The 13,037-nt window shown below is 35.5% G+C and overlaps 1 protein-coding gene across 3 annotated transcripts in view; it reads right to left on the minus strand.

Moving 5' to 3' along the window:
- ERBIN (erbb2 interacting protein) overlaps nt 1-13,037 on the minus strand; it is a 116,921-nt gene that overhangs the window by 43,981 nt on the left and 59,903 nt on the right. For all 3 annotated transcript variants that reach the window (XR_016277754.1, XM_089495035.1, XM_089495024.1), the window contains exons 5-10: nt 8,628-8,706; nt 8,379-8,468; nt 6,096-6,152; nt 3,117-3,180; nt 2,499-2,573; nt 1,065-1,209 (exon numbers count right to left, since the gene is read on the minus strand). Coding sequence is in view for 2 of the 3 variants with exons in the window: in XM_089495035.1 (XP_089351161.1) it covers nt 1,065-1,209; nt 2,499-2,573; nt 3,117-3,180; nt 6,096-6,152; nt 8,379-8,468; nt 8,628-8,706 (510 nt within the window). In the remaining variant the exon portion in view is untranslated. The remainder of the gene's footprint in view (nt 1-1,064; nt 1,210-2,498; nt 2,574-3,116; nt 3,181-6,095; nt 6,153-8,378; nt 8,469-8,627; nt 8,707-13,037) is intronic.

A 13,037-nucleotide genomic window follows, 5' to 3' on the forward strand; every position in this document is an offset into this window, starting at 1 on the left:
AAGATAATATAATCAGTTGATTTGTGGATGGAACAATTTGATTTATATGTTATATTAAAAAAATGAAATAAAAATATGAATGCAGAAAAAAAAATCATTGACATGAATGTGACTTGTTAGACATAACGAAGGTCCAAAACACGCTGCAAAAATAATCGAGTTTGAAACCACTTTCACTGGGCTGGCTCAGTGCTAGGGAATTCTGAGAACTGTAGTTTTGTGAGACAGCCTTCTCTATCAGAGAGCTCTGGTGTCACAATAAACTACAATTCCCAGGATTTGCTAGCACTGAGCCAGGGTAATTAAAGCAGTCCCAAATTGGATTAATTCTGCTGTGTTTTGGACCTCAGTCAAGTGCATTGATTTCAATTAGTCTAAGCAGGACTAACACTGGATTTACTTCATTAGTTGCATATGCAAAGGCATAAACAGGATACAATTTATTGCCCCTACCATCCCACGTAACAAAGAAAGGTAGACAAAAGCATTTCCCCCCTTAAGTCTAAAGATGTCAGTGATTCATGTTGTGTCCCACGCTGGACTTGTGGGATAAGGCCCTCACAAAAGCAGACACCACCAGTGACTGGCTCTTTTAGTCTAACCCTCAGAGGGAGGAGCCAGTGTCTTTTAAAGGAGAGCAAAAACTATGTCCAAGAAATGCTTACATTTTTCTGCTATTTTGTAGAACCATCTTAGTGTGGAAAAGCATCAGTGCAAGCAGTTCATGATAAAATCAAGCCAGTCTTTATTGCAAAACATAGGTACTGCCTTACAATGTATTACAGATGTTTAAACACATTCATTTTTTTAATAATTCTGCATCATACATTATCATTACTTTAAAAGAAATCAGTAAGTCATGTTTTTTATCATGATAAACACATCTGATACTCCATCAGGCACCTTTAACTGGGTGTCCCTTGTCACTCTTTGACATTGTAACCACTGAACTAGTAATGTTTTACTAGTGGAAATGCATTTTTGAAACTGAATTTATGTTTGGCCTACAGGGTGATAAGAAAGTTACTATGTTTTGTGTAGCATTTATAGTTAACAATACAAACCAATAGACTCTGGCAGTTGCTGAAGCGAATTACTAGATAACAGCAGGTCTTGTAAACTTTCACATCCTGAAATGCCTTCTTCAAGAGTTTCAATGTTGTTTTTGGAAACATCCAAGTAAGTCAAATGCTTCAAACTGCCCATAAACTGAAAGTACAGAAACAAGGATAAAACAGAAAGTTGTATTCAAGTATTAATATATACTATTCAACAGATTATGAAACATTAACTGTAGCATAATTCTGTATGACATATACTCTTAAAATTTCCATCCTTGATTTCTAGAAATAAAACAGAGTGCATATTTTATTATTATGTGATAAAATTGAAAACTGAGAAACCTGGCTTTGATATTTGTTTCTAAGATACTGCTTAAAAATTCAACTTAAAAATATGAACTTTCCTAAAATGAATTATGTTAGTAATTGTATGTATGTTACAACAGAATAAAGGGTTAAATTTGGGATATAGGTGATTGCAGTCAAGTTACAAGAAATGCTGAATCATTCTGTAGCTGCTATAAAAAGGGTGTGCCTGAAACTAACATGGTGGCAGTGTGGAAGGGATGTGAAGGTATGCTGGAGTTTATGTTTATGTTGCTGTAAAGACTTTGAGGAAATTATGCAGGAGGGAATGCTTAATGCCTGACTGCTCAGTAAACAATACTCATCTTCAAATCTGGTGTCAAGACTCTGTTTGTAGACATGGCTTTGAGGGTGAATCCGCTGAACAAACCCTAACAAATTATGCCTCCATATAGAGCACAGACACTGCAACATTACTACTACTGAGGTTCACAATATTTCCTTAGTGCTCATATTAGACTAAACTAAATCAAGTGCTGCACTAGCACCAATGCTGAGACTCTCTCCCTCTCCAGTAGCACTGTCCATGAGAAGGAAAACCTGCTACAGAAAGGGTTCCTAACCTCGCAAAGCAGGTTTTGGGGGATTTAAGGGATTGCATGGGGGGGGGGGGTTTGCAGGAATCTGCTTCTGATTCCAGTAGCAGAGATGGCTTCCATCAGCAGTATCCCACAGGATCCTGCTTATTAAAGTCCGAATTGTACTGTTTCTTAACTCACACAATAATAATAAATAATAAAAAATTTATTTCTATCCGCTTTTTGCCAGGCAATCAAAGCGGCTTACAACAGGTTAAAATACATCCATATATACATAATGCCCCCCCCCCCTTACATAAAACATTCATCAGCAAGTTTTGGAATGTTGAACACTTGAAACAACAGATACATTCCTAAGTGTAAGAAGAAATCATTGTTACAAATGCTTCAAGAAATGCAATCATATTCAAAATCATAAATGAAAACATACTGCTCCATACAATTATATATTCAGCTGCCATTTAAACAATTGTCTTGGTCTTAGTATTAAGCAAACAAAATACAACGTATTTAAACAATTAAATATACATACCCCTGGAATAACAGTTAATCTGTTACCATCCATCCAAAATTCTTTTAACCCACTTAACTGTTCAAGTACTTCAGGCTATTAAAAGCAAGACACAAAAATAGTAAACTGTTAGTCTTAAAAATATATTTCTCTTGGTTAATTTATTTTTCTATATATTACAGTTGCCTACTTAGCTACATAACTAGCCAAATTTTTCTATATACTTTAAATATTCATTTTAGGTTTACTGTATTACAACCATCAGGAAAACTGGAATGTGCATTCTTTCAAAGCACGTTTTATTGCATAGGCACATGTAAAATAATGCTCTTTGCATAACTTCAAGTATTTATTTGCCCATGTGACGTAAGCTGATATGGCACTGAATAAGAATACTGTTTGTTTATAGCATAAAAGCATATGAAAATACTTTGTGTGCCACACAAATGCCACACATATAGGAAATGAAATCTGAATAAAGCAGTAAGCTTTAAAAATAGATTCCTTAAAGCATTAAGATACAAACAACAGTTGCTCTGTGAGATAGCAGCTAAGCTGATTTTTATATCTGACATTGATTAAAAATAGATTTAAGGATAAGAGGTTTTAGGAAAGCTGTGTTACTTAGCTAGAACGCACCACTTCTGTGAATTCATTACTTCCTAGGTCAAGTCTCTCCAGCTGAGTCAGTCTGTTCATGGTTCTGCAGAGGGAAAGGATTAATAAGGAATTAGGTTTAAGGAAAATACCATTTAAATCCCATCTTCTTGTGTTGACACTAATGTATCTTTTTAACCACCATTAGTTAGGGCAGTTCTGTAAAACAGACATACTCACTAGGGTTAGATTTGCATACAATGTAAAACAGTCATACATCACTTATCCTACAGCTCACATTAGACAAAGAGGTGGAATTCAGCATTTTCTAGTTCAATTAAAAGCAGACTCTTCTTTCAGCTTATTCAGAGAACTATTCTCACCACCATCTTAAACTTCATCCTGTCCTAATGTCGGATGAATTATTCATTTTTTACTAGTATTTTCATTTGTATTCAACTTTCTCTGTACTAATCATACATAACCATTCACCTCACTTCCCTGTGAATGGGGGGGGGGAACCAGTTTATTCCTGCCCTCTCTTCCCTCTCACCTAACCACTTATAAGATCATTATGCTTAATGGCCACAAATATAAAATTAGAGACTCTGTCCTTTGAAAATCCAAATATATTAGGCCCAAATAATAGATAACATGCCTGTGATCTGAGAAATAAAGTCTGTTAGTAGAAAGTGACAGCTCAGTTATTATAGTCAAACCTTATCTTACATTGTCATCACATGCCCACCCCCAAACCTAAGCCAGAAGTATTACCTTTCCCTATAGTCAACCGTAGTGAATTTTCTAATCAACTGAATTTCAATGCTAAATTTTAGTAAAAACAAGTGGATTCATTGCAAGAGGATTAAATAAGAAATTGTAGTGAATGCGATAAGACTGCAATAAGAGGTCAAAATATAATACAATATATCCTGGAAAGGATACATGCATGTATATCTTTATCTTTTAAAAAAGAAGGAGGAGGTTTTATGCACAACAGTCCCTGCTAATATCCAATTAGGCTATTTTTCAACTAGTTTTGTTTCAAATGCTTGCAATGGAGTAAAAATTTATAATTCTGATTAATTTATAATTCTGTTTTCTAACACAATTATAAACTCTAAAATGATTAATTTATAATTCTGTTTTCTACCACAATTATAAAGTAAATAATTGGGACGTATTCAACATCTTTTCACTTTTAATTCTGATTATATTTAAGATATGAGCCTATCTTATGCTGGTTGAAAATGTAGTGAAAAGGTTGTGAGTTGGAGCTAAACTTGAATTTCCATTCACAAGTGGAAGGTTCATCAAGAATGGAAGGAACAAAAGGCAGCTTTCAGGAATTCCCCTTTCTTCCCTAGAGTTTCTCCCTTGTAATATGTCCCATCATGTTCCAGAATATTACACTACCCTCCACAGCATATTTTCATGGGCATAGCGGAAATCAGAAAAACCTTCCCACACCTCCATTTGGACCAGCAGGTGAATCACAGAACCCCAAGATACGAACTGTCACATTTGAGTATAGAAAACAGATATGAATGATATTTATTCTCCATTTAATTAACCACATTATCATTTTACACTACAGTATTAACTATGTGCAAAGCCAATTAAGCACTATATCCCCATGTTTAAACTTAACACAAATGTCAACAAGTATTAAACATATGATTAAATGTTCATTTTCTTTAATAGCTGTGTGTTTGATCTACAAAGCATATTTATTTTATGTGTGTACCTACTCACATTTTCCATCCATTTTATTTATAAAGTGGACCATAATGATTTCTTTTAGCATTTACTCCTGTGTTAAATCTGTACTTTTTATTTTTAAAAGACCTGTAAGTATGAGGATAAGAGTTCATCAAAGCAATATTCTGTAGCCAGGTTTCAACTAGGAACATGAGCTGAAAGGCTCATGTTTCATCTGCAGTTTCATTTGCCTAATAGTAAAATTGCAGTTGAGTTTTTCCATAGCTCATTCTGAAGACTTCTTCCGTATACATTATATATTCTTTGACAAAAATCTTCCTATATCATCACCTATGGATGGCCCAATTGCTTGCCAGGGACCACCCAAATTTCTCCACATCGTTGTCAACCCACAACAAAGTGCGGGCCACCAAATGATAAAAAAAAAGGCAAGTGAAGAGACTATTTTTCATCAAGCCCGCTCCACACATACCCTTTCCTCCCTAACCAGTGCTTGTCATGGCTTCTAGAAGAAAGGACTGAAGAAGACTGCAAGTTTGCCATCATGGTCAGACATCTCGTACACTGCCCACTGGCAACTGCCAGCTAAAAGAGTTGTTGACAAGGGACCTAGGGAATTGTCAGTTTCCTGAGATTGTTTGGCTAAGTACAACAATCCACCATGTCCTCCTTAACAGGAAGCTGGTGACACACAGTGAGACTCAAAAACTGAGCAGCATCACTCCTACAGAAAACAGAGACATCTGTTGGAACACAATCTGCATCAATATTAGAAACTGGCCGTTTCACTTCAAGAAGAATTTGCTCAAAAATAGCTGCATTTCTTTCAGCGTGTATATAATGTGACATCCAGTTGTATGTGACCATTTTATACATAGCAGGATTTTTAACATGCAAAACCTAACTGATTCATGACTGCATCATGCATTCCATTCTCCTACACATAAATCCTCAGGCAACTTAGCACAGCAGCTGCCTCAGCAGTAGTATAAAAATTATTCAATGTGAACTTCGAGCACTATAGCTGTAACACAGTTTATTTATACTATCCCTCCCTATAGAAAACTGCAACAATGATAGTAAGTGATGTAATTATTATTCAACCAGTATACAAACCACTGAAAAAGCTTTTAAAAATGCTTACAACACAAACAATGAGCCTTTTTTTCTTAAGAGCAATAGTTTCTATTAAAAACAAATCATTTCAAAGTTGATTGTGGCATTCTCATCTATCATAATCTCAATACTTCAAACAAATTATTCACATCAAAATAAACTCCAATATCAACATATACTTACTTTGGCAACATTTTTAACTGGTTTTCTCTAAGCTCCAAAATCTGGAGTTTAGTTAATCTGAAAAATAAACATAAAAAGACTGTGATTAAAATGTTAAAGTGGGCATATTTGAAACAAAATAAACTTGCTTATACTACGATTACAATAATCCAAACATTAAAAGGACTTAATTTGCAAATATAGACTGTGTAAAAAGTCAGAAAATCCATTGTGTGTTTTAACTGTTCAAGGGGGATTTTCAAATAAAGTTCTTCAAGATAAGACTGTATTTTGTAGTGTTCAGATTTGTTGCTACGGTATATCAGGAATTCAAGGGTTGTCTCTGACAATGCCCTTCTGCCAGCAGAACAGGCATGCTAGAAGCCTGGATTCCTTCTCCCTCCTGCAATCCTCCCCACTAGGTGTGTCCTAAATCTTTTCCAGAAAATTCAAGAACCCTCTGGAGGCTACATGGATATATAAAGACCACAACAGGAAAGAAGTGAAAGAAAATACTCATTGTGTGAGCAGAAGACTGCTTTGATAATGATGCATTTACCTTCAAATTTTTAAGATCTTATGTGAGCAGAGTAAGAAATCATGAGCCATGCAACTATGATTCATGATTTTAACAATCTCTAGAGTCCTCTTTCAAAGCATTCCTAAGGAGAAGATTCTTCAATGATCTCATGCAACTTTCTATGCTCCTTATTTATACAGTTAACCAATCTCTCCCAATAAACAAATCTACAACCACAGCTTCTTATCCATCAGTAAAACTTTCTAACACTCTTCCTCTCCTCTCTATGATTTAATTCTATATCACTAATCTTAATGTTTTAAGCTAGCTTATGCTGAATGTGTTTCTTCTCTTCTCTTCTCTCTCTCTCTCTTTTTCTTTGTTTGCTGCTGTCAGTCTTCAAAAATTTGTTTCTCCTTCTGTAGATATGATGAATAAATCCAACTCAGTAACTAGGAAAAACCAGTACCAAAGTGTTCGGTATTTTGTTTATAATTACCATAAATCAAATCAATATATGGTCCTTTTTACATTTACTAAAGCAATTTTGTTTTTACTTTGCCATATAGACTGCTTTATTGCATAGAAGTGTTTTGCTGATTAAGAAACAGGACAGGCATTTCCTTGGTCCAGTCAACAACAGAGGGTATTGTGTAAGAATCACATGAAACCATCTCATGAAAACTGGTTTGATATGTTGTAACTGAAAACATTTTCACTCCTCTTAGACTTTATCATTGGATGAAGCCCAGTTAAGTTCCCAGAAGCAGTAATAATGGTTAGGAGGAAAGAAATGGCGCTTACCCCGCACTACCATGTGTAAATTGCATAGCAAGCAGAGGTAAGGCTGAGAGTGTGGTAATGACAAGGAATCTTTTCATTTTCCTCCCTCTCTTTCTTTCTTTGAAATCTCTTGTCTGGTGTCTCTTTTCCAAGAGCATTGAATAGTTGGCCATGCACAAATGTTATATCACAATCACAAGAGTTTTTAAATTAGGAAATGAGCAACCTATGGCCCTACAAATGTTTGCCTGCATCAACCCTTGCCTTTGGCTATGCTGGCTAAGGTCTTGTTTTAAATAAATCCATGTCATGAGTCTTCCTCAGGAATCAATTTGTAAATATAATTTATAGAGCCCAAAAATATGTCTATCCGGCATTTTTCATGATTTTTATTAAAATCAATTACATCTTTCAATGGGACTTAAAATCACATTTCCCATCCATTCTGAAAGGTGGTCCCTCAGCGTTTTTGTGGTAGTTTAAATATTTGGCAGTGATATATTCAACTCCTTTAGTCAATGTCTCAAGTCAATTCTCAAGTCTCTACCTTTATGTCTCAAGTCAAGTCTCAGGTCTTTAAATATACATTCAATTCAAGTTTCAAGTAGAGTCTCAAGTCTGAGAGCCAACATTAACAGAAAAAAGGAGGTGAGATGCATTTCTTGGAGGGGAAATGCAAATGTGTTAGGCAATGATGTCAGCAAGTAGATCACTAGAATTTTACATGTTGTGAGTTGAGTTGAGTCAGGGTGTCATTTATTGATGAGTCAAACCAAAACAAGTAATTAAAACTACTCGAGACCGACTTGTCCAAGTCAAGTCTACATCACTGTTATTTTGCAGAGTTGACTTAGCTTTCCATCCTCTCTCATAAAACACAGGATGTCTGCTGCTGAGTACGCTAGGTTCTGCACAGTTAAAAAAAGAAGGGAGGGAGGGAGGGAGGGAGGGAGGGAGGGAGGGAACGAACTGTGGATTTTCAAAATAATTTACAAACTTACCTGCCAAAATTGGCGGGTAGGAACTCAAGAAAAGCATCATTCAGGTACAGCTGTGTTAAGTTTAATAACTGGGAAAATCCATCTGGAAGCCTAGAACATTTGAACACATACAAAAATGAGCAAATATAAGATTTAATGCTTCATTTGTAAACAAATTTTATTTTACTATATTTATTTAAATAAATGTAGAGAACATAGTGTTCAACACATGGACAAGAGGTTCTGATTCATGACAACAAAAGAACTTACTTTGAAATAGGATTTACACTGGCTTCAACAATTGCCAAAACTTTACAATTTTTGATATTTTCTGGAAACTCCTGTATGCCTGTAAAAGCAGAGCACACAATATTTATTAAGGGGGAAAAACCTAGAGCAATATAATATGACTGCAACTTTATTTTATTTCATGCATATATTATGATATTTCCTTGCACAGAGTACTGTACATGCCTTCTGTTTCAAACTCAAGTTAATTTTCAATGCTTCTGCTTCATCTATGAATCAATACATTCAAACTGCTTTGTGAAAGTGCTTGCAAGGATCTCCCATCTTTCAGTGAACTGGCTAAACTCTTGCTACTAGAGAATCCCAAATCAAGCACTTCAGCGGCTTTATTGTGCTGTGTTCTTTGGAAATGTAGAAAAGCTGGAGGATATGGTAGGTGCAGATCTTAGTTTACAAAGAATCTTTGTTTTTATTAAGCTTCTTATCCTTGCAACTGTGAATTATATCAGAACATGCATAATAAAGCTTTAATGTTCTTTAGAGTGTGTTACCCTTCCCCTATGATTGCTAGATGCACAATTATGGGAGGGAAGGGGAAAATGCAAAAAATACTTCTGAAATAAGAGAAATCAGCATAAATTCCTTCAAGTTGCAGCTGCCACAGAATTCTAAATGAACTTGGCTGACACATAAATATGACGTCTGGTTAGTTTGTAACTGCAGAGTACTCCTATGATACTTAGCATCCTGCTTTATTATATGAAATGCTAAACTAAGATCAGAGAGGTGAAGATTAATTTCAGTGAAATATGGCTCATGCTTTGAAAGAACAGTTGCATTAATATATGAAAAAAATAACTAACTGTAAGAGAGAATGCAAGATGAGCCTAATGAGCATACAGAAAATTGTCAGTCACCATGTCAGTATTACGCTCCTTATACACTGTTGAAGCCAGAGATAACACAGAAACAAATCTTTCCCATAACATTCACATCTAAAATCTTCCAAATGTATGTTTTATTTGACATAAATGTATTTCCTTGCCCTTTATAATAATAAGAGAATGTGGTTCAATAGTACAAATGTGAATATCATCATGTTCAGTGCAATGTTGAATTAGCATCTTTATAGAACACATAAAGGATGTTCATGAGAGTAATTCAAAATTTGACATTTTTATAGCATCTAATTAGCATAAAGCTTTGAAAAACAACATTTGTCCATTCAAACATATTGCCTAATTTAAACCCATACTTTTGACTCATAGTCACAGCATCTCCTTATCTAAATATTTGACACAGCATATTATTTCTGATATAACCATACTTCTTCAGATATGTGAAGTGGCCTGAAAGGAAATGATACCATTCCTATTTCTAACACAGGTCAAATGTGTGTAATATTGTAGCATTTAATCACTGTTTGTTCTGTAGAATTTGCGGGTCCACAAGTGAGTAGGAGAAAAGAAATTAGGAAACTTATCCTTTCCCACAGTGATAAATACTTTCAAGGGATATTTAAATGACCCAATATAATCTCTGACATGGGAGATCTATAAATGGCTCTCTGAAGTGTTTTTTGCCTAGAAGCAGCTATACTATAGCATTAGAGCTACCCTGCTGTTACTCTGGAAATCTCTCTCTCACACACACACACACACACACACACACCTACATATGGCCCATGAAAGGGGTTCATTCTCTAAAGATGCCAGCCACAGATGCTGGCAAAACATCAGGAAGAAACTCTTCTAGAACATGGCCACATAGCCTGAAAAACCCACAAAAAATAATGTTTTGCAACCCTAATGCCATCCTATTCTAGTAATGCATAAAGGAGTTCAAATAAGGCAATGCTTCCCCTCTTTTATTGCTACCTTTCCAAATAAAGCAAAACACACACACACCAGAGAAAGTGAAAAAGAGAGAAATCATCAGAGGGCAGGAGAACAAGTAATATAAAAGATATTAGTCACTTTCATGAAAACACAAATGATGAGGCATACTCAAAAGTTTAAATATCCCATCAATTTGGCTAGTTACTATTCCCACTGTAAAGAATTGGCAAGTACAAACCAATACAGTGAATCCTTGGTATCCACTGGGGTTTGGTTCCAGAACCTCCTGTGGATACCAAAATCCATGGATGCTCCTATTTCATTACATATAACGGGGTAGTAAAATGGTGTCCCTTATATTAAATTGCAAAATCAAGGTTTGCTTTTCGGATTTTATATATATATTCAAGCCAACTATACCTAAAAGAAGGACAACTATTTCCTAAGTAAGCCAGTCTCTCCTAATCTCCATGGAACCTATACTGGAGAGTGCCAAATCAACAAATTGATTCTAGCCAAGCAGCTTCAAATTTCTATTAAGTTTGACAACTTTCATTTTACAAAATAAAATGCTCTCTAACCTACTGATTTCAGTATATTACATACAATAAAACAGAAAGAAAGAAAGCCCCCTAGCCCCATCATTAGATAAAAGTCTAAGGAGTTGCCAAGAGCAGGTCAGAGGGAGTCAAAGAATGTAAAACTGAAGGTACAATACTGCTTGAAACATTTTAAATTGCTTTTTTCCTGCTTCAGAACATTCAGGGGAGAGGATGCAAAATTTACAGTGCAATCATACTTTATGAGATCTAACCAAAAATGTCACAGATGTGAACATATGAGTTCTCCAGAACTCATCACACGGCTGTTGTGGAAGCAGAAGTAGGGCATGTTCTAGTCCTCAAAAAATGTTAGATCAATTTTAACATGAATAGCAGGAGTCTTTTGGACATAAAAGCATTAGCCTAGCCAGGTGCTGAGCATGTTTCAAGAAACACCCAAGGCTACAGGAATAAAGCAGCACACAAAAGGGGAAAAGTTCTAATGATAAATAAATGATAAAGTTCTGAAGTTGCTTCAGATTCCAGTGCAAACTTCAAGTGAGACAGAGAATCAGGGTAAATATATAGAGAGTAGTGATGATATAGGCAAAGCAGAATTTTAAATAATTTATTAAGCATACAGTAATTCAAAACCCCTGTTAGGTCAAGTTTCATTTCAGGTCCAGTCTAAAAATGTATTTTACCATGATACTTTACCAAGAACCTTCAAGCCAAACCTCAAGTCATTCTATTTCAGGGCCATTTTACATATAAAATTTAAAATATGTGTGCAAATTCATCAACTGATGTCAAAAACGTACTGTACACTACAATGCAGTTACATCTAGGCAATTGTGTAGAAATTGTGTCACTAGTACCATTAGACAGACCACATGCATGCATGCATGTGCACATGCCACATATATAATACATATAGATGCACATACACTAGACATACACACATGCATATAGGTATGAGTGAAACTGGAAGGGGAGAAGATAGAACAGATGTGAGACATCTGATCCATGAAATGTACATAACATGACTGCAATATGTCTCCTTTCTTTTCCTTAGTACAGCCATCTAAGTGAATATCCAAAGATGTGATAGGAAAACACAGCAACAAGGTTGGTGGTATCTCACTCACAATGCAATATACAGAGGTGAGGTGGGATTTAGAATTGTGCTTTTCTAGAAAGCTCAAGCAGTTGCCTATGGATTTACAACATTTTAAAATCATAGAATCATAGAGTTGGAAAAGATCACAAGGGCCATCCAGTCCAACTCCCTGCCATGCAAGAACAAAATGATTAAGACTACTATGAGTAACTCCTAACAAATTTCCTAGGAATTCTGAGGATCCAACAACACACAGTAGGACATATGCTACACACATTACATGCCAGATTCCTCATTAAAAAATTTAAGTCTCAAGTCAAAAAGAACAGGAAAATAGCACATTAAATGAGGCCAGCTCACAGCTCAGAGCCTAAGCTATAAAGACATTGCCAAATAGCTGGAGTCTTTAGACGTCTAAATGAATACATTGCATGCTTTCAGACATTTTCAACTTACAGCAACCCTAAAGTGCACCTATCACAAAGTTTCCTGGCAATATTTGTTCAGAAGGGAGCTGCCATTGCTCTCCTTTGTGGCAAGAGAGTGTAACTTACCCAAGGTTACCGGGTAGGTTTCCATGACTGAGTGGAGATTTTAACCCTGGTCCCCTGGTCCTCCAGCACTAAAACCACCACAGAAAACACTACCTCACATCTAATTGAAATACTTTATCAAAGCACAAAAAGGGAGTACCTGAGAAGGCAGATACATCTTTTTGTAAGTTCACAACATCTTTTAGAAACCTGCACATTTGTAAAACTTTAAATTTGATTATTCATAGGCAGACAGCTTGATTCATTTATGGAATAATATCAACATACAAAAAACCCCCAAAAAGCACACCTTGATCTTGCTGTATTATATGAGTAAAATATGTATTTTACTATGCCATTATATACAATAGGACTTGAGCATCCACAAATTTTGGTAT

This window comes from Sceloporus occidentalis, unplaced genomic scaffold, assembly GCF_023333645.1.
Source record: "Sceloporus occidentalis isolate IW3139 unplaced genomic scaffold, rSceOcc1.0.p SCAF_1, whole genome shotgun sequence".
NCBI lineage: Eukaryota > Metazoa > Chordata > Lepidosauria > Squamata > Phrynosomatidae > Sceloporus > Sceloporus occidentalis.